This window comes from Lepisosteus oculatus, chromosome 22, assembly GCF_040954835.1.
Source record: "Lepisosteus oculatus isolate fLepOcu1 chromosome 22, fLepOcu1.hap2, whole genome shotgun sequence".
Taxonomy (NCBI): Eukaryota; Metazoa; Chordata; class Actinopteri; order Semionotiformes; family Lepisosteidae; genus Lepisosteus; species Lepisosteus oculatus.
In genome coordinates, this window is record NC_090717.1 from 14,009,716 (window position 1) to 14,031,896 (window position 22,181).

General features: G+C 44.6%; 2 protein-coding genes across 2 annotated transcripts in view; both read right to left on the reverse strand.

The window, feature by feature from the left end:
• Positions 1-776: 776 nt before the first annotated feature.
• On the reverse strand, positions 777-11,370 carry plbd2 (phospholipase B domain containing 2). Its single transcript, XM_015366429.2, has 12 exons — positions 11,107-11,370; positions 10,603-10,696; positions 9,691-9,849; positions 8,403-8,503; positions 7,588-7,802; positions 6,712-6,806; positions 6,035-6,195; positions 5,381-5,473; positions 5,112-5,183; positions 4,654-4,806; positions 3,141-3,303; positions 777-2,168 (listed from the first exon to the last, which is right to left on the reverse strand). The coding sequence occupies exons 1-12, from the start codon at positions 11,331-11,333 to the stop codon at positions 2,001-2,003; spliced, it is 1,701 nt and encodes a 566-aa protein (XP_015221915.1). The 5' UTR covers positions 11,334-11,370; the 3' UTR covers positions 777-2,000.
• A 2,380-nt stretch (positions 11,371-13,750) lies between these two features.
• The window catches only part of lhx5 (LIM homeobox 5), a 45,484-nt gene continuing 37,053 nt past the window's right edge, over positions 13,751-22,181 (reverse strand). Inside the window, exon 6 of the mRNA XM_015365972.2 lies at positions 13,751-14,193. Within this exon, the coding sequence (XP_015221458.1) occupies positions 14,052-14,193 (142 nt within the window). The 3' untranslated portion in view covers positions 13,751-14,051. The remainder of the gene's footprint in view (positions 14,194-22,181) is intronic.

Sequence of the window (22,181 nt, forward strand, 5' to 3'; positions counted from 1 at the left end):
AGCTTAGTGCAAAGCTAAGGAATAGCCAGCAGCAACGTCACCCTGCAACTCACAACTGGCAACCCACTGAAGCTAAGCAGGTGTGAGCCTGGTCAGTACCTGGATGGGAGACCTCCTGGGAAAGCTAAAGCTGCTGCTGGAAGAGGTGTTAGTGGGGCCAGCAGGGGGCGCTCACCCTGTGGTTCATGTGGGTCCTAATGCCCAAGTATAGTGACGGGGACACTATACTGAAACACTATACACTACACTGTCCTTTGAATGAGATGTAAAACCGAGGTCCTGACTCTCGCTGGTCATTAAAAACCCCAGGGCGTCTCTCGAAAAGAGGAGAGGTGTAACCCCTCCTGGCCAAATTTCCCATTGGTCTCCTAACAATCCCCCTTTATAAATTGGCGTCATCACTCTGCTCTCCTCCCTAGTGTGTGGGGAGTGTACTGGTGCATCATACAGGTGGGGCTGCACACTGGTGGTGGTGGAGGGGATCCCCATTACCTGTAAAGCGCTTTGAGTGGAGTGTCCAGAAAAGCGCTCTATAAGTGTAAGCAATTAATTAACAAAGTCTTGAGGGACATCAAGATCTGCCATCTACCTCCTCTCTGCCAAACATACCTCACTCTGGACTTTACCAACCCTACAGATGCCTAGTTGAATGAAACAAACATGAAGAGTCTTGATTTTTCCTACTGAATACAATCAGGGGGCAGTTTTGATATATTCCATTTTATTAAATTCCAATTCCATCAGTCGGCATCTCAAAGCACATTCATTGAATGGAACACTGAATCAAAAATGATCTTTATTTGGGGCTCATCTTTTGTGGACACTTTATTAATCACACTCAAGAAATCAAGGCACATTATTTTAGACTGCTAATTACTCTGTTTTTAGCAGCGAACTTACAATGAAATCAAGCACTATGGTATCAGATTTGTAACAAAGGGAAACAAAGCATTTCATATCGGGGCAGAGAAAGACTTCCAGCCTGGTAAGAGAGAAACTAGGCCTTCAGACCACAGCGGCGGCAGCTGGCCAGTTCATTCACAGACACAGATGGGAACAGCAGGCCTGTACATGTCTGGACAGACACAGGAGACAGACTGATCAAAGAACCATTTTAATATCTTGACAGAAGATGTTGGGAAAAATACTGCCATCCAGTGGCAGCATGTTTCCTGTGTGCAAATGTGTTTCTCTTGGGAGGTGGCAGTTAGTACATTTCACCTACCACCAAACATTTCTTCCAGAACTTCCAGTATAAGTCAAAGAAAATAGCCCCAATGCAATTTATCCCTGGCATGCCTTTGATCCAAGATTGCAATTTATTATCATTCAGCCATTTATGAGCTTAGGTTACTGGAGCAACATAGTAACACCACTCCAGATCAAACCTAAGCTGATCTGCAACTTTCAGGAATTTATTACTAACTCTTAAAATAGGTTGGTGGATAATTACAATGATCGCAATCCTGCAATAACAGTTTAATTGTTTGTGATGAAGTGACAAAGTTTTAACATGAGATTTAAAGCAATAGATTTATAGCAATTGATATCAAAAACGTTAGTTTCCACCATGGCAACAATTACTCATAAAATAAAATTAAATTTGTGTTTTTGATGTTCATTCAAAAACTGGTATTTCTAAGAAGAAACCAGAGAGTGAGGAAGGGCAGTCAGTTTACTAAAAAGCATCTAAAAGTGAATACATATCCTTAAAAAACACCTACAAGTGAATGAATCACTTATAGATGTTTTACATAAAAACAAATCGGAGTCACACAGCCACACATAGTCCTCATAGGACATGTAATTAAGGGTAAACTAAGAAATTCTGAAATCTCTTGTACTTTGCATTTTTTTAAACCCAGTCCCCTCCTCCCTGTTCGAGGGTGTCCAGTTGAAACACGCCACCCAGGTGTGACCCAGAGAGAGAGGCGGAGAGGGAATCCTGCTCGCTCGCTCATTCGCTCGCCCAGAGTGAAGACGGTGCCGTCGCGGTCCTCTCAGCTCCAGCCCACTGGCACTGTGGGGAAGGCCCACAGATCAGGGTGTCCCATGTGCAGCAGCCCGCTGTAGGGAGACTTGCTCCATTGAAAGGCAGGCACCTGATCCCAGGTTGGGCCACTGGCCGCCAGCAGCTTGTAATCCCTGAACATGGCGTAGGACGTCACCTGTGGGCAGCAGGAGAGAGATCAGAGCTGTACATTCTCCACTGCTCCTAACCACAGGGGTGTGGGATCAAGACTCCCTGACTTGTCTAGCTGACGACATTGGGACGGTACGGTCCGCCAGGACAGCCACGCCAACAGAAACCACCCACGGCCATTCTGGTCATGCACACCAGAAGTACCTCTCTGCAGACGTAGTGAACTTGGATACCATGATCCAAAAGCCACTTAGAGTCTAATTAGTATTTAGATAGTAGAAGCTGGTGTGTTGAAAGTACTTGGAACAGCCAATCACAGGATTCTCATGCAAATCTGTTGAGGGCCATTTGGGAACATCTGGAGTCCGAGGAGAATAAGAGGGAAGTAAGCAATAAAAGATGTATCTCACGTCTTGTACAGCATTCCCCATAACTGCAGCAACGGTACGTCAGATATACGCTGTTAACCAGTACCACTACCACCCCGACCAGGAGTACGTGCTTAAAAAAGGAGATGGGTTTCGTGAAATGAAAAAGCCACCTACAGCTCAGTTTTCATTACATTTTAATTGTCACTGAAAGAGTTAACTGTTGCAGCAAATATATTACTATTCAGTCACTGAACCACACTCAATCTCCCTATGTGCTTGAATTATCGCTTTATGTTATATAAAAAATAAAATGTCATGCAATTATAATCTGCTTGTTTCTCAGATTGAATAAATATAACACATTGATCATAATTCAAAACATGCTCATCTTTTTATGGTAGGACGACCAGAGGCATCGTTTACGCCAAAAATACCGATCGTGCTGCCCATGTGGTCCTTCTCTCACCGGTTGACTAAAACGACCCTGTTCTAGTCACCCAGACGCGTTCACCCCATTGAGGGTCGCGCTGAGGACAAGCCACCCTTCCTACGGCGTTCGGCCATCTCGTGTGCTCGGTGTGTCTCGGCTCGTACCCCGGAGGCCGCGAAGAAGGTTCGATACTCGCCTTCATGTCGGTGCTGCCGTGAGGCCTCTGCCTCAGGGCCCCGAAGGGATACGTGCCGTTGGCGGGGTTGAGGTCCGACCGGGCGGAGATGGCATTCTCTCCATTGCTGGGGGGGTCACAGGCCTGGCACCGAGACAGGGGATCCTCCTCGAAGTTATTATACCTGGGAAGGCAGCAGGAAGAACAGAGCCCTTCTTCAACCGGCAACGCTTGCTCACGCCAGAACCCCACGAGACGCGTTAGAGTTACCATGGCGCCTGGGCTCACTTGACACGCATGTTAACTCGATTACATAAGGGTTTTCATTAAGCTTTACCGAGCATCGCCATCATAAGAAAGCTTAGCAGTTTCTCTTTTATTTAACCTTCCTGCCATTTCATTCATTTGGAGTCAATATGCTTTCTCAGTTGAGCTAAAGACTTTATTGAGGAACTGCTTTACCTGTTTTGCAAGCTCAGTTTCTCCTTTTGTTGTTGCTGGTGCTTCAGCAAAAACAGAAGGTCACTTGATGGATTACTCATCCCTCCCTCTTTAGGTTTAAGCGTCATTTACACTAAAAGGGCCTGTTATGTTGTACTATGCAAATAATTTTCACCTGTGTATCACTTCTACAACACAAAATAGCGCAGGGCCGTGTTCTGCGCTTCAGAACGAGGCAACAAGACTTCTGGCGATGTAATGCAGCCTTACTACAGTGTAAACAAGCAGGCTTGTGAATACAGCCGGGGCGGCGCGGTGGCTCTGTGGCTCAGGATCTGCGCCTGTGGCTGGAAGGTTGTCGGGTCGAATCCCCAGCTGGCAGAGGAATCCTACTCCAGTGGGCCCCTGAGCAAGGCCCTGAACCCCAACTGCTCCACGGGTGCCATATAAATGGCTGACCCTGCGCTCTGACCCCCAGCTTCTCTCCCTGTCTGTGTGTCTCATAGAGAGCAAGCTGGGGTATGTGAAAAGAAATTCCTAATGCAAGAAATTGTATATGGCCAATAAAGTGATCTAATCTTATATGCAATAGAAATATTGCTCTCGACTTCGAGAAGGTTTTGCCAACAAAGACGACTTGTTAACTCTACGTGCAGATTATGCAGGAACATTTCTCCAGTGAAGTGTCTGCTGCACAACCTGTATTCACTCGTACATCACATGACATCAGTGATTACAGAAACTAGTGAGCAGGAAGGGCAACATCACATCACAATTAGTGCAAACTTGAATGCGAGTTTGTAACAACATAGCAATTTACAGAACTTCCACCAAGTTAACGACTTTGTGCTTAATTTGAAAAATTAAATTAAATTTTTTCTACAACATCAATTAATTCATTGTTACCGAGACTTAATAACTGAGAAACTGGGGCTGCAGTTCCCCTTTAATAATAAAAGCATGGATCACCCATGTTTTTTGTTTGTAAAGGAAACTCTTTGTGGGTCACTCTTAATTCTAAAGGTTCCAATATGAACCTGTAATCTGATCCTGTTCAGTCTGGCACCTCCAGCACACACACACACACACACACCTCATGAGGCGAATCATGGAGTCCATGTCGACCACAAGGCTGTGGTTCCGCTGGAAGATCTGAGCCCGCGGGTTCTTGTCAAAGGAGAACCAGTCTCCATACTTCTGGACCAGAGCTGGGCAGCCACTGGCATTGAACACCTTCTCAAAGTAGCTGCAGAACACAAAATGGATATCAATTTCCTTTAAAAAAAAAAAAGAAGTCTGATAATAACAAGGTAATTACAAGGATAATTCCTCTAAATACCAGAGAGAAAAAACATCAGAGTTCCATGCAATGGTCCACAACGTGCTTGGAAATTGAAAAGGGTTCCTCAGACTGGAACTGCCCAGCATGAAGCTTTGCTCATGGTGCCGTCTCACTGAGCCATAAAGCAGACATGTTTATTTTCTGTAGAGTGTCAGCCCTCCATTTCTGCAAGGCGTTACTTTAATTCCTGCATATTGCGGGGTACTTACGGGATGTTATAGCTGGCCCAGTAACTCTTCTGGAGTAACTCTTTGGTTTTGTCCTCAGTCACAATCAGACCTCTGCAAAAACATAAAAGATGAGCAGTAAGAATTGCACCCTGGGAAACCACAGAGAGCCTACTTGAGAATCCATTACACCCTGATGACCAGTCAGTTTATTGCTAACATTTTCATTCATTTTAACCACAGTGCTTTCACTACATGACTGCAACTTAAAAGGAACTAAAGCTCTTATTTTAGACCATGGAAACACTTACGGAATCTGCTCCAGAACCGTTAAGAGATTCTCTTCGTCCGTTTTCCCAGGGGTGAAGCGACTGTAATCTACAATCATCCACTGGTTATTGTACCTGTGTAAAGAACGGGAACATGGGCACAGGACAGAACTGGATTTTACAAATTGATTCCGTGACACTCATCACTAATCTCTTGCATCTGGCAGCTGCAGAAAAATATGGCAACAGATATCTGGGATATTTTATTCTCTTCAGTGGAAGAGTAAATCATAAAGTGGGGCGATTCAAGATGAGTTACAACACAGGGTGACATTAGCATCACCCGATTCAAGACAAAATATACTTGTAACCATCCTGAAACCGAACGCTGGGAAATACATCAGTCAAACCAAATTAAAACAAGTGTGGACCCTCATGCAATTCTCACACAAGAAATAAATATACTGGTGCGTTTCCTATAGATATGCTCACCTTGGCCCAATTGTGAAATCACAAAGAACTTGGAGAGAACGTTTGTTTGTATACAGGCCCTGTACTCGTTTACCTGGGAGCGTTTACCTCTATACTGCAAAACGTGCGCTGAGCCAACACACAAGTAAAAGGCGGGGATAGAAGGAGAGCACAGAGAGCCCGCTGTGCTCCTCCGAGTGCAGGTTTTCTGAAAGGCTTTCTTACGTCCCACTGTTGAACTTGCTGAAGACCGCAGCCCAGTGCGAGCCATTCCTCGCCAGCCGATTGGCCACCATATTGCGCAGCCACTCCATCACCGCCCCCTCGGGCGTCACGTACTTCCACAGGGCGGGGTTACTGTTGCCAATGGTCGTCTCCATGGCGACCTGACGGGGACAGACAGAGAACAGAAGCTCACTGGCCAGCTCTGCTGTCACCGGTCGGACAGCCTCCTGAATTATGCCTCGACTGTTTCAGCGATTAAGACGCTAGAAACATGTTCGGCACGGTGGTGGAGTGGTTGGCATTGTTGCCCCACGGAGCTGGGGCCCTGGGCTCCTTCCCTGGGGCTCAATCTGCTGGGAGCTTCCGTGTTCTCCCCCTGTTCAGGTGGGTTTCCTCCAGGTGCTCCGGTTTCCTCCCACGCTCCAAGAACTGTGGCTTCTGGGAAAGCGGTCACTGGTGTCGGCATGCGCCCCGGGATAGACTGGTGTCCCTTTCAGGCTGCAGCCTGGGACAGACCCCAGCTGCCCCGCGACGCTGGAGTGGAAGAAGCGGACGCTAGCGACACTACACACAGTACTAGTAACCACGGAGAAGATGGCAACAGCGTATGGCAACATCCACAGACCACATGCTACAGACAGCTCACACCCAGTCTCCTCCTCCACCCAGGGACTCACCAGTCCACTGCTCAGAATGTAGAAGTCATCTCCAGAAAAGATGGAGCCAGGATAAGAGGAGAACGCTTGTGTCCCGCCAGGAATAGGATCTTCAGCTGGACAAAAAAGAAGACATCTTGTCAGAGAAAATTGCATATATCTGAAAACAAAATGCTTATTGGGTGGTTCCCCTCCCCCCAAACTGTGACTTGGATTAAGATTTCTAATGTCACATTATTACAAAAAAAAAGTTAGTTTCCTTTTACAGTCATAAACACTTAAGCATTCCAAGTAAACGCATGCAATCTTGGAAATCGCTAAATATTTCAACCTCTTGATACAGACCCGACTTCGCACACATCTGAAAATGGCCCGGTATGATTAAGCTGAATTGTGTGGCAGTACTAATCAGGAAAAATACTCGTTTTGTATTTCTAGTTGGTGCTAATTAGATTTGGTAAGTTCGGGCTGAGAGAGGAGTCACCGCCATCGTGGCTGGGTTTAGGTGCGACGGTGTTTAAGCGCCTGTGTGACGGGATCTAGTGTTCACCACCGCACACACTAAACAAAGGAGTTGTTTTCACAGCGGCGCAGTGTTCATCCTCGCAGCACTGGGGCCCTGGGCTCACTTCCAGGCCTGAGGTGAGGGTGCTGTCTGCGTGGAGGTCGTATGTTCGTGTGGGTTTCCTCCCACAGTCCAGAGATGTGCTAGAAGGTTAATTGGCCGTGGTGCGAGTGTGAGTGGGCGTCAGCCGTGCATTAGGGCTCAGGGTGCACCACGCTTTGCACCCATTGCTTGCCAGGACAGACTGCGGCTCCCCTGCAGCCCGAACTGAAAGAGGTGATTTGGAATCGGACGGAGAGATGGACAGATCACCATCACCCCAGTGGCGGCACCTTGTGGGGACTTCCTGAAGGCAAAGGAGTACTTCTTCATGATCCTCAGCATGGACTGGTAGTTGTTCCAGGTGACGTGGGAGACTAGCAGCTCTTTGTTGCCTGGAAGGAGCTTGATGAGGGCGGAACACGATCCAGAGCCCAGTGTTCTCGATAGGCTGCTTTTGTTAAGGGCTGCCTCCAAGTCTTCCAGGTCTCCGCCCATCTGAAAAAGCCTGTCCAAGCAGGGGACGCCATTACACTGCAGACCCAGACTAACACTGGGGTATTAAACCACCGTGGGTAACGTTTAAAAAAAAAAAGAGAATATTACATGCACAGTCAGCTGCCAAAATTAAATTTATTTTCCTTATCCATCAGTTCCTGCAGAGCTCGAACTCTGAGCTCCTAAATCAGATTTCTGCATTTCAGGACAGACAGCACTAAGTAAAGCTACGTTATAATACTGTATGAAAGGGATACTTTCATATAGCATTGTGCCTTGTAATGTAATGTGCCTTAGAAATTATATACCTCAAAAAGCAAAAAGAAAAAGGCCAGGTCAGAATTTGTGTATGCAGGCACAGTTATAAAAACATGATACAGGAAACAGACTTGATATTAACAAGCACAGCTCCTCGTTATTCATCTGAAACGTAGCAGCTGGCTCGCCCCATCATGCATTAGAGGTGGTTTCGTTAAAAGACCGATAAATCAGGCTCACTGAGACCTTGCTGCTCTCCTCAGCACAGTGCAGCATGAGCCCTGGCATAATGACCGCGGAGCACAGTGGCGCCTCTCTCGCCAGCCACGCTGGCCGCAGGGAGCTCACTCACAAGAAGCCGAAGGGGTTGACTGAGAACTGGCCACTGGGAAAGGCCACCTGGTCGTTGTAGCTGTCCTCTAGGCCTCTCAGCTGCAGCAAAGCCAGACGTATCTGACGGAGAGACCAGAACAGACCAGTTCAGGCCACAGCTGAACTGAACACAACCAGACAATCCCCCCCCTTCTAACCTCTTTATTCAACCTGGGGTCATGGGGGAGCCAGAGCCTCAGTGTAAGAAGTGGACTCTAAATGTGCACAATCGGGAATCCGAATCCTGTTCCAGACCTCCACACTCAAGCGCATTCTTGTTAACAGTGCAACTTCATCAATAAACCACTGTTCCATCGCCTGCACGGCAGGTTTTACACAAAACAATGCCCACACTACACACAGAATGACATTTTCATGGTTTCACAAGCATAGTTCTACAACTTTGCTTTTTTAAAATAGGAAGAGAAAATTAACTATCAATCATATTCAGGTACTAGTCTCTGGTCTCAAAATGAATTTCCATTTCCCCAAGACAGTGGTACATTGCACTTCTCTTTTAGAGTTTGAGGCAGGTTTTGCTGACAAATGTTTTTTTTTCTTTTCTGCTGCAGAGTCAGAGCCTTGTGATGAGCTCTTGTGGCCAACAACAGCTGAGATACACCACCACAAGACAGGACAGGGTCAGTATTTTTCAACCCCCTCAGCAACTATCAAAGGCTAATCTTCAGAATCCTTCAGTATAAATCTATATATCCAGATAAGGCTCTCAGGCATCAAGCACTTCCTTCACTGAACACGACTTGAAATGCAAAACATTCTCTTAGTGTTGCAACCCTGCGGTCAGAGTCACACACAACAAGCACTCCTGGAAACAGAGGTCTGATTCCCCACAGGGAGCAAGGACTATCCACAACACGGACATCCTTTCTGAGAACAGGGACCCCTTCATCTTTCCACCCCACATTTCATGATAATTTGCACAAATTTCTCAAAGTTGTCTTTGCACTCATGTGTAAAACAAAACGCATTGTTTTGATGCGTTTTCAAACAAAAATAATAAGTTTGAAATATGCAACCCCTTTAAGTTTTTCTACTGTGCTTTGCACCAGATGAATGTGTCCATATGTCCCTGCACTCAAGCAGAATGAGATGAAGCCTAGTACGGGACAAAAAAAATCCTTCACAAAACCCCTTTCTACCAAGACACCTACTCATTTGAAAGCCAAGCTCTGGGAAGTCTGTGCACTTACTGAAGCACTTCCAGCTACCCAAAACATCTGAAACCGCCCACCTCTTCCCCCCAGTACCTGATGCCAGTACTCGGGGTCGTCTGCTTGCTCCATCTGCTGCTCCATCCACTGCAGATTGCGGATGATGTAATCCTTCAGCCTCTTGCAGTATCCACTCTCATACTTGAAGGGGCCACAGTAGCCCACCATAGTGTTCATCCAGTGCTCATACAGCAGCTACAGGAGGTGAAAATGACAGGCTTAGCATGGCTGTCTTCGCCCTCTTCCACAAGGAACGGTGGATCAGAGACACAACCAGGACATTCTTTTCCAAACGCATATCTCCCTTTCAATCGGCAGCAATGCGTTTATTGTGATCTACTTGGCATTGATTCTATGCTGGATGACTATGATTCTATTACTAGAAATAAACAATCTTAAACATTTGTAGTCTGCAGACAATGCACACACACACTCATCCATTTCATGCTGAAATAACGGATGTCAGGTGTTTACCAGTTCATCAAGTGAGAAAAGTGACAAAGGGGGACAGGACACCAGTTCTTTGGGGGCTAAAATGGGCAGCTGGAGACGTGAAATGAAGGCTCGGGGGCACCCAGCCGGCCTCACCCACCGGCTTGGTGTCTCCTTGCAACTAAAACAAAGCACATAAAACCGGGCAGCTCTGTCTTTCCATTTTTTTATTTTGTAAGCCTCCTTGCTTTTTTTTAGTCATGTGTCTCAAAGTTCCTTCTGAAGCAATACGTTTCAAGGTTCGAGCATGCAAGAGAAGAATCAATTAATCATTACAAAGCACAGCCAAACAAAACCAGAGACAGCACTCAAACTAGAAGACATGTTTGATCATGGTACACAGTAAATTGTTTTCCTTACTCCAAGAATCTAATTTAGGACTGCAATGTCCGTGCGCATTCCCAGATCCTACACTATCCTGACTCCAGGTGTCATCCAGCGTGCGGACACACTTGCCTGTGAGGTGACAGCAGCCTCCACTGCCCCAGCTGCGTAAGCCTGGAGACTGTCGTTGTACCGCCCACTAGTGGTAACTTCCAGATATGACCACCTGCAAGGACATGCAGTGAATCAAAACAGTAAATCACAGTTCCACACACATCCTGTACGTGGGTGTGCTCCTGTCGCAGAGTGACAGATCAAACAGCAGCGTCACCACGACTTTATTAAATTGGGATATCCCACGTCTTCTTTAAACCGATTCTCTGTGCTGTCTGCTATCACACCTAAAGTACATTTTTATTTAAATTCCGAAACAAGTTTTGGTTCTCTGGATGGTAACCAAAAAAAAAAGAGCAGCCAGCACAGCAGTTCTAAGGAACTGTAATTTGACTCTGCAAACCACAAACACCGAGCAAATTCAGTAACACTTCCAAGTCCACAAAAGGGAGAAAATATTTTAACTGCATTACATTAAAGCTAAAGAAGTAACACTGTACCAAACAAATGTGAACACCTTACCCTGTCTGCTTTATTTCATCGGTAAAATTAGCCCAGGCTACAAAGTCTGGTCGAAAACCATTTGCTAGCGTCAGTTTTCCAGTCTGTCTGTCTAGAAACGCCGAGCAGACCTCTGCCCGAGTCGACCCGAACCAAGACGAGATCGTTAAAATCAGGAATACCGCAACGCAGCCAGACATTGCCGAGGGATTCCAGCAGCTCCGACCCGCTCCAGACACGAAAGCCATCTTTGACCGCTGCAGGTCATATGACACGCAGACGCCACACGCCCCTCCCTCCGGCCACTGGCCCCTCCCCTCCCCGCCCCGCCCCGCACAAGCCCCACCCATTTTGCCTCGCAAGGACTTCTGGTACATGTAGTATATTATGAAATCCAAGGCTTTGAAACAGTTGATACCTATTCAATGCAACAAAGCGTCTGTAAAATATCTGCACATAGGTAAGGATAGAAAAATACAAGTACCAGTACATTAGTTCAAGTACACTAGTTCTTCACACCTGAAGAAGGCTCCACGGCCGAAATGTTTTGTTTTCTTTCTTCTTTTTTCAGCATGGAATTATAATAATTGCTTACACTTATATAGTGCTTTTCTGGACACTCTACTCAAAGCACTTTACAGGTAATGGGGATCCCCTTCACCACCACCAATGTGCAGCCCCACCTGGATGATGCTCCAGTCCTCTCCCCACATACCAGCTCTCAGTGGGGAAGAGAGCCAATTCATAGAGGGGGATTATTAGGAGGCCATGATTGGTAAGGGCCAATGCGAAATGTGGGCAGGACACCGGGGTTACACCCCTACTCTTTTAGAGAAGCGCCCTGGGATTTTTAATGACCACAGAGAGTCAGGACCTCAGTTTTACATCTCATCCGAAGGACGGCACCTGTTTACAGTATAGTGTCCCCGTCACTATACTGGGGCATTAGGACCCACATGGACCACAGGGTGAGCGCCCCCTGCTGGCCCCTCTAACACCTCTTCCAGCAGAAACCTTAGTTTTTCCCAGGAGTCTCCCATCCAGGTACTGACCAGGCTCACACCTGCTTAGCTTCAATGGGCTGCTAGTTGTGAGTTGCAGGGTGATATTGCTGCTGACTAAACCTATTATTTGTTCCTTACCAGTACACTAGTATGTTTTAACTGTCTCTGCATAGAATTAATTTGTTCTGCATTAATGGATTACAATATATTATCTGTGAGGAACATGCACGCATTTTTATGGAGAAGTGACGTGTCGGGACGTTGAAAATAAAAAAATATTTTTACACGTCCGTAAAAATTGCATGGGAAATAAACAATATCTCCATTAAACCGCTAGATGGCAGTATTTCTCTTTCTCATGTTGGAAAACGGTGTTCTGCTGGGCAGGGATGTCTGCTTGAGTCGCCGTGGTTTGTCGAACGCTTGTACTCCTCAGACCAGTTTTATGACGACCGCTGATTACATATTAATTACCTCTTAAATGTTTCGTGTCTATTTAATTATATACATCTGTAAGACAAACACCGTGAACGTGCAGAAAATACAAATATTACAAAGGCACCCATATATTAAAAGCGAAGATATCACAAGAAACGCCATCTTAAATAAACTTGGTCTGCAAGCACCTATGCATATTTTTTACAAGAAGAAGAGCCAAGTTTATTACCTGTTGTTACTTTGGGTTTGATATAATAGTGCCCTGTAATTGTATAGTATTTTTAAATCTAATTTGTGTATTTTGAGTTGGAAATGTTCTTTAATTATTGATGGTAAGGATAAATGTTTTATATATACTAATAATATTGGCGGGTGGCCTAATCGTATATAAATATGCGTTGTTTCTGCGATTTGAAGCCGTGTCTACAACACAGTTAACAAATAAACATATACAGTGTATGTGTGTGTGAAAATTAGCTTGTAGTAGTTTGAATACATTTCGCTAAAATTTACAAAAAATTGGTTCATTACGAAAATGAGCATACAATTATGGTCTGTTGTATTTCATATTGTATTTTTCTTTACTGCCATTCAAAACAATTTGTTTTAATCAACAAGTCATCAAACGTATCATACAGCTCTTACGAAACAATGGCAGTGTGAAACAGAAAGCAGAAATCGTCTACCAAAATACACAATACAAGGTATTGCAGCAGCGCTCTTTCTCTTCCTGCAAATAAGAGGTCATTATTAAAACATTAGAACTGCAGAATAGAACAGTTCAATGCCAGTCAGAATAGCAGTATATTCTGACAACACACTCAAAGCGCAGAGAGCACACAATGCGAGCAGGAGGCAGCAAAACGGAAGCAGAATGGAGCAGAAGGAATGTGGAATCGGCGGTGAATGGGAGACCAAAGTTTAAATACGTTCTGCTTGAAGCTCAGACCAGATTCATCCCAGAGTAAGCAAACAAAAGGCCCAAACTATATTGTTTAAAACATACATTGAGTAAATATAATAAGAAAGAAAGCACAAAATAACTGAAGGACAACAGACAATAGGCTCATGTTAAAGGAGAGAAGTAGAACAGATTTAGATTAAAAGGATATTAGAGAGGCTGAGAAGGGAGAGAACAAAGCGATGGAGGTTAAAATGAGTAATAGTTTTATTCCATTGTATGCATGCATTTCGTACTCATACATTTTGTTGGTATCAAACAAGCCAATGAACATAAAAGCTGGATGTCCTGTGTATATACTGTATATAGCATGTCAAATCAACATCTTCTTGATGAAGAAGTGCACAATTGGCTTATTCTGGTGATATGGCACTCTTACTGTATAACAGGCACTGGACGCATTTTTTCACATCTGAGTGAAGAAGGTCTGGAACTGGGGCGGCGCAGCGGCGCAGTGGTCAGCATCACTGCCACAGTCCTGGAGCCCTGGGTCAGCGCTGGGCCTGGGGTGCTTCTGCAAGGAGTCTGTGCTCTGTGCTCTCATGTGGGTTTGCCCCAGGAGCTCAAGTTCCCTCCCATTGTCCCAGAGAGCTGCTGGTAGATTCACTGGCCCTGGTGTGAGTGTGCGTGCCCTCTGAACTGATGGGCTGGCTTCCTGTCTCGCGCGTGTTTCTTTCTGGGATTGGCTCTGGCTCCACTGCAGCCCTGTGTGGGATAAGGCAGTTAGATAATGGATGTATGTCTGGAACTGTGTGTTTAATGTGTAAGGATGATTTGGGGTGATTTAGTTTAGCAGCTGCCATACACTCAAGACCCCATGAGCCTTGATGGCCTGAAAAGGGACCTACCGTACTCTCAAGAGGGGAACACCGTAGAGAGAAACTGCATTTCCTTCACCTGTTTGTCATTTGGAATCAGGTCTTTTGTTCCTCTTAATAAGAAAAAACCCCCATGAGCCTAAGCAATATGATGCAATGCTGTCATGTCTTGCTCACATACAAAATAAAGCAGAGCAGAGACACGATGTAAGAAGTGGATGAGTAGCACTCGATGTTAAAAAGAGCAATCAAGCACTACACCTAATAACCGACAAATCCTCGGTCTCAGAAGTTATATGCATCAGATATTCAAAACACATAGTGTTAGGAGTATACTATACATCAGTAAACATAGACTTCAACTATAATGCTGGCTTATATAATGAAATCGTGGATGCATATATAAAGGCAGAAGTTTTGTACTCTGTTTGGTTTTTACTTTCCCCACATAGATTCAGAAAAGCCATCAGGGACATCAGAAACAGAAACAGAAAAGGCAGACATGGTTAATGATTATGGTTGTGCACAGTTTGTCAAAGCACCTCCAAGAGGGAATGCCTGTATTGATCTAGTCTTTTCAAACAATCAGGATGGAGTGAGGAAAATAGAGGTGAGAGAACCATTAGGGAACTGTGATGATAATATGGTATGCTTTGGAGTATATCTGGAAATAGTACTGTCAGAGAGCAAAAAAAAGGTTTTGACAGAGTAACAGCAGAATGGGACAAGGTACTGTATATGCAGATTCAGTGAAGAATCATTGGCAACAGTTGAAAGTAATTTTTCTTGTTGCACAGCACAAATTCACAATCGAGTAAACCAAAGGCTATATAGTGGCCCAATGTTTTTACAAATTAATTAAGAAAAACTTCTTGGCCTTGGTGTAGTCTTACTAGTTCTCTGTGCCTCATTATGACCCTCTAAAGACAAACCAGCTTCTGAAAACAGATTGGTTGGGTTGTTAAGGAGACAGATTAAAACAAGAGCAACATTCAGTTATGGAACAGCAGCACAGGTCGAAAAGGTCTCTAGAAAAGCTACAGTAAGAGAGAGAGAGGAAGGAATGTTGTGATGGAGACTTAAACACATACTTTAAATTTTCTCAACACAACAACAGAAAAAGAACAATGAGAGATAAAATAAGGCTGAGTGCCTGGATGGCCAGGCCATCACAGCCCAAACTGGAGCAGCCCTGTGGACTCGCCAATGACCAGGAATAGAGTAACAGGTGAGTTTGCAAGCTTGTCATTTAGCAACCTTTAATCCCAAAGATCAAAGTCTGAAAAGGCCCGATCACAACAATTATACATAATCATTTAATATGAAATATGGCAGTTAATCCTTCACATTTGCACATCACATTTAATTGATGCATTATCAGGTTTTCTTCAATATTAACATCATGTCTTCCTGTGTACAGTAAAGGGAAATAGCTAGATTGTGCACCAGAAAATGCAGATTTACCACATTTACTTTTGCCACAAAGTAGCAGCAGCCTCCCTTCACAACAAATCAGGCAGAGAAATTACTTCAGAATAGAATTAAGGTAGAGGGTAGAGGGCAGAATTTAGCCAGGACACCAGGGTTCACAACCCTACTCCTTTGAAAAGTTGCAAATGAATGGCAACGTTAGTTTAATGTCTCATTCAAATGACAGCATCCTTAACCGGACAGTTTTTCCAGTCCCCATACTGGAGCATTGCATTGAAAACTCTGCTCTCAAAGCCCCACCTACCATTTTCAGCAGCACAATGTCTCCCATCCTAGCAGTGACCAGGCTCAGCCTTGTTGAACTCCCAGGGTAAAAGTGTACGTTCTAAACCGCATGGGGATGTATCGCCTCATTTTGAATACTGTTCACATGTGGTCTTTGGTCAGCATGTTACAAATAACTATTTGGAATCAGCTAGTTACATTCCCAGGCTTAAAGGGATTGTATACCTTGACTTGCTTAAAGCACTGAATCTTGTTCATATTAAACAGGCCAACTAAAGTCATCTTCTTCAGAATCAGAACTGGCACACAGACGAGAAGACAAGCAGAAAACTACATGGAAGTGACTTCAAAACTAAAAAGAAAGAGGTACCTGTTTTATAAAACCACCATGGGGGTCCAGAGTAAGCTACCCAACTCTGATGTTCAAGCTGATACCCTGATGCATTCAATAAATATCAGGTTGACTTCGTTAGATTAATTAGCTACGAATCCACATGAGTTACAGGGGGCAGATGTCTTTCTCTTGTTTCTAACATATTTTATTTTTCTATGTTCTCCATGTGTTATGAAAATAAATACAAATATCAAATGTGTTTTTCCTTCAGCTAGAAAACTACAGCCTAATAATAGCACTGAACCATGAAAAAGAAATCCAACTGAATACCTACTAATTCATATTCAGGGTTAAGTGAAAATGTGCAACTGTTGTTTGACTGCCATTGTTCCTGGGAGAATGCCAACCTAAAGGACTGGTGGGAAATCATCACTCTGGGACATTCAGCATGGCAAATTGCCAAAATCATTGAAATACAAAAAGCTTTTCACTTTGGTCAATCAGGACTGCTATTGGTGCATTAGCGTGAATGAATTATTGTAATCCTCGTCAGAGCTGCAGTTAATTACAATTACTCACGCTGACAGGTAATTTATTTCAGGTACTGTAACTGTATTAACTGTAATATTCACTAATTCCTCCAAGGTGCAGTATGAAACAGCAGATGTAATTGCATTATAAATTACAGAGAACACCGCTTGTGTGCACAGCTCTGAACGGGGGCAGGCGGCTCAGCGGTGCCGATACCGTCAGGCTCTGGGACTGGATTGGATGACAGAACTGGTCGCACCTTCTCAGTAGCAGCCCATGGGAAACAAAAAGGTCTAGTGCCTCCCATCTACAACCCGGATTTGTTATGGACTGGTACATGCAGGCAACTCTAGAACGGTAGTTCACTGTGTCTGATTGCGTCCATGTCTGACGGTTCAGTAAAACTATCAGAATAAGACTACAGAGAAGGATCCCAGAATTCCTATAGCATTCTGGGATGAATGAATTGGAAAAAGCATATATGTGATATAAGGGTCTGGTCACACAGGCCACCTGAGTGTCAAACTTCGCTCCAATTGCTACAAAACCCTTCCCTGCCACAGGGCCTCATCCCGAGACCCTGCCGCGTGACCTCGAGGTGCAGCGAGCTTCAGCGTCTCGTGTTTTCAGCCCCTCCGCTCGGAGCTGAACGCGACAGGAAGCGGGTGTTTGTGCGTCAGCGCTGGCCCAGGTCTGTGCCAGAGAAAGGGGGACCCTTGGTTCTTTGTGCTCCTGGATTGAAGAAGCTGCTCAGCTGTGTGGTTCCCTTGAGCCCTCTCAGTTAGTCTCCAGCCCCCTGCCCTCCTGGGGGTCCTCCTCGTTGTCTGCTACCTGAAGCCCACCTGACCAGCATTGTTCCAGCTGGGAAACAAAGCCACTGCCGCAGGTGCTTGGAATAAAAGACACGTCTATCTCTTATCTTCTTATCTGTAATTCCCTGTTGCTCATGCGGGGGCCATGCTTGCCTGCGTTTAGCAAACATTGACATCAGCAGTACATGCGGCCCGGGCTTGTGTGCATGTAGAAGCTTTACACATATATATAGACTGTACACACGCGGAGGGAAATACAGTTTTTCCAAAACCTAGATCTGCAGCACTAAATCATTTTCATTTCTTTTGTAGTGCTCTTCTTATGAAGACATTCTAAAAGACGACACAATTGAGGGAACTGGGTAATAAACTATTAAAAACAGCAAGAATAATTAAATGTTGTTTTTGTACACAGGGATAGAAAAAGAAATAGTACGTGAAATATAAATAAAATAGAGCTTCAACAAGAGGCAGTGCAGCTCATTTCAAATCAAATAGAAAGACAAGCAAGTACATTAAAGTATGATAATCTGTACAGGAATGATGTTGATTTAATCGGTAAATAATGGTTTCGGCACTTCTCATTAAGAATGGACATCAGTCCAGGTTTGGATTCTATGAAACACATTGGAAACGGAGAGCAGGTCACTCAGGAACGTGTCCTTACTCAGCTTGCTCCGTCCTTGCTGTTCTCATTCCTGACCCTGCCTGGTTTCTTCGCGAGCGTGTGAGGGCGCAGGGTGGCCAGAATGAGCCGGGCCACTGCTCCAGCTCTGTTCGTTTGTGCTCATCTCCCCACCCCCACTCTCCACAAACACACCTTGACAAACTCCCCCTCCCCCTTCCCATTGTTGTAATGGATTCCCCCGGTCTGCTCCTGCGGAGAGAGCAGTGCCGCGCACAGCGCCCTTATAAATCACCCGCTCAGCCCTGCTCCCCATCCCCCCTCACCCAGAGCGCGAGCGGCGCTGGCACACCGGAGCTCCGAGCTCCGAGCTCCTGCCTGGGGCTGGGAAATCCTATTACCCTGCAAATAGGAGACAGAGGGAAGGTCACAGCATTAATTACAGCAGGGCCCCCGAACCGCCACTGCCTCGCTGAGCCCTTCACCACACATCCTTAGAGCTTCCCCTGCAGCTGCAGGAGAGCTGTGGCTCTGTGCTCAGCGCGCAGTGAGCCTCCAGCTCCCTTTACAATGGAGTGGATCCGCATCATATCTTATTTCCCGATATTGTCCATATCTGATCCACAGAGAGGGCCGGCACGGGGACGTGGGTTTCCACCAGGTGCTCTGGTTTCCTTCCACAGTCCAAAGACCTGCTGGTAGGTTGGTTGGCTTCTGGGACAATGGGCCCTGGTGTGAGTGTGTGTCTTGTGTGGCCTGAGATGGTTGGCCCTGTGCTCTTAGCCTGCTGGGATAGGCTCCGGACCACTGTGATCCTGCACAGGAAAGTTGATGATGATGATGGGATAATAACAGTCTATAGTGATTAGAGATGCGTAATTCTTATGGTAGCAATTCTTGGCCTTCATGCAAGGCATGTTCTTAGACATGCTGGACTGTTAGAGAGGTTGATGCCAATGTTTCTTTCTTTCTCTCTGTTGCACACTGGGGCTTTGGGCTTCTCAAGGTCACTGGCAAATTGGTGTGGCTCTCTACACTGGAGGCTGGCTGGAAAAGTGATTTTAATGCTTTGTGGATACAACCAGAAGCACCTACCACTGACGTATCACTCAGATTCTGAGAGTCATTCACTGTCTGGGCCTGTCCTGAAAGGCATTCACAAAGTTATTCCAATGGACTGCTTCAGGATCAGTAAAAACAAGGACCTGCAGATGTTAAAATGAATGAATAGCAAGTGCTTACAGCCACAAGCTACAAAGACACAGTATTGAACCTGTTTGTCTGGAATCTTTCAGGAAGTGGCAGGACGAGAGCACTGGATCAATAATCTGCTGGGAACCAAAGAAGCATCTCTTACTTGTGACCCTACTAGTTATCGTATATATTCTCAAGCTGGCATCAAGGTTGTGTTCTGCTGTGTGTTGGTTTTATCTGAAATGCAAAAAATATTCATGCCTGAAATACATACACAATGTTCGATTGAGCTCAAAGTGAATGTGTCTTATGGTAGCTTGCATAAATTGTCCAATAACTTAATCATATCATAAGACAGTGAAGGACAGTGCAAGAGAAAAACATACATTCGTTAAAAGACAAATATGTTTCATTGCCTCAGCAAACCAATTTTTTACAACAAATATTTACTGTTCTATCCCTTATTTATACTGATGCTCTCCATGTAGAGTATTGTTTGCCATACTACATAGGGAATACAAAGATGGTTCATTCCACAGGAGTTCGCACCTTTGATGAAATGCACTTCCAAAACCTCTGTTTGGCGGAATTCTGTCCCTAATTCCCCTGGAGAGCCAGTTTAAAGCTCTGTGGGACTCGGGAATGTCACCTTGAAGCTCCCCTGTAATGGTAATCCAAAGAACACCCCTGGGACTGCAGTGGAGAGGAATGTAGCGAGAGGTGTGTTCAAGAAGCAAGGTATTGCTTAAACTCTGAGGGTATCTATCTTGTCCATGTTTGTACATTACTGCTGAGAGCAGAGCCAGGTTTTCTTCCTGGTCTTCAATGAAATGCACAAAGACCCCCCAGGGAGAGAACTGTGCAGGGCCTAGCCTGCCTCTCATTACTCTTACATTAAAACTAGTCATGGGGAAAATTGCTACAACCCCCCACACACACACCAGAGGACCACCTGGTTATAGCAGGAGGAAACAATGTGTGTATCTGGCAAGGGTATGGTACAGAACCTTTATACTACCACGGTACCAAATCAGATAACTTATGGACTTTGTTAATAGTGCTGACACATTGCAAAAATCATGCACAAAGCAAGAAACCCAAAAATGCTAATTAAAAATCTATTTTATAGCTTTACAGCATAGACAAACCAGAGCACAGATGTTCCTAATTGAGGATGCTTTGTTTTTAAATTTGCTGCATGTGATACAGCACGATTATATGATATAGCTTATGGGCAGTCATGCATGAAAATGCATAAATGTATTATTAAAAAAACAAAGTCTAATTTATTTGTTTAGGTAAGAGTGTACTATCATACTATACAAATAGGAAAAATACACAAGTTTAAAAAGGTAGTGTCCCTAGGGTTTTGACTATCAGACTCAACATAGAATTGCAATAACTAACTGCACCATGCTAAAATGTTAAGATTTCTTTATTGTTTGATGGACTTCAATTACTGTCACAGCAGAGTATGATGTGAAGAACTGGGTATGAGGAGGAAATGCATCAAAGTACCAGGTTCTTGTTTCCAAAACATCTGCAGTGACAGCAACATAAAAAAGGCTGATACTCAGCATAACAAAAAGAAGATGTTTCTGTTTCAGTCATCTGGAGGACGATGAAGTTAGGCCTTTGTGAAGATATGTGCAAAAGTTGAGCTGGTAAAAGAATGACTCAGAGGCTCAGGGAGGATTTCCAAGAGCCCAGAGTTGCTTGCAGATGATGTTAAACACAAAGTCCTCCAAGACTGATCAGATCAGGGTTGAGTGTTACAGCATGGAGCTACAGCTGAGCTGCACTGTGGCCTCACAGCAGTCACTGGAAGGTCTGCAAGACATCTCCACTCATCCACTTATCTGAAGAAAGTGTTTAAGGTACTGTAAGTATAATAATAAAATAATAATAATAATAATAATTATGATGATGATGATGATGATTATTATTATTATTTATTGTTCAAGTAGGAAAATAAAACCCCAGGACACAGTGTGTAGTAATAAAGAAAAGACAAAATAGTACAATAAAAAGAAAATAATTAACTTGAACCATCATACAGGACAGAATGCAGGGCAATTGGACATAGGCCCTGGTAAAAAGATGAGTTTGTAAGTTCTGGTTTACAGAGAGTCAAAGAATTGGTCTCTTGAAGAGTCGGAGGAAGAGCAGTCCATAACAAAGGAGCAGAGACAGGAAAAGCACAGCCATCAAAAGTCCAGGATTTAGTCCTGGGCACAGAGAGCAAAGGCCCTGCCTGGCTGAATGGTGCCTTGGAGAGGGAGTGTGAGTGTAAAGGAGCTCACTGATGTGTGATTGAGCCAGATAATTCACAGAGTAAAGTCAGTAACAACATCTTGTATTGAATCTGTGGCTTTACAGACAACCAATGTGGAGACTGAAGAGTAGGAGTGATATGCTGCCAGTGTCTGCTGTGAGCAGCGCAGCTACAGAGGTTTGGACATACTGCATGTTGTTGAGAAGAGAGGGAGAAGTTAGGGAGCCCATAGAGTACAGAGTTGCAGAATCAGCTACTCAGCTTCGGAAACTGAAGAAATTGGAAACTGCCTAATGCAGGCAAGATTTCTCAGATGAGAAAAAGACATCTTCATCAGATTTTTCACATGGGCCTCAAGAGAAAGGAGAGGATCAAGTGTGACTCCCAG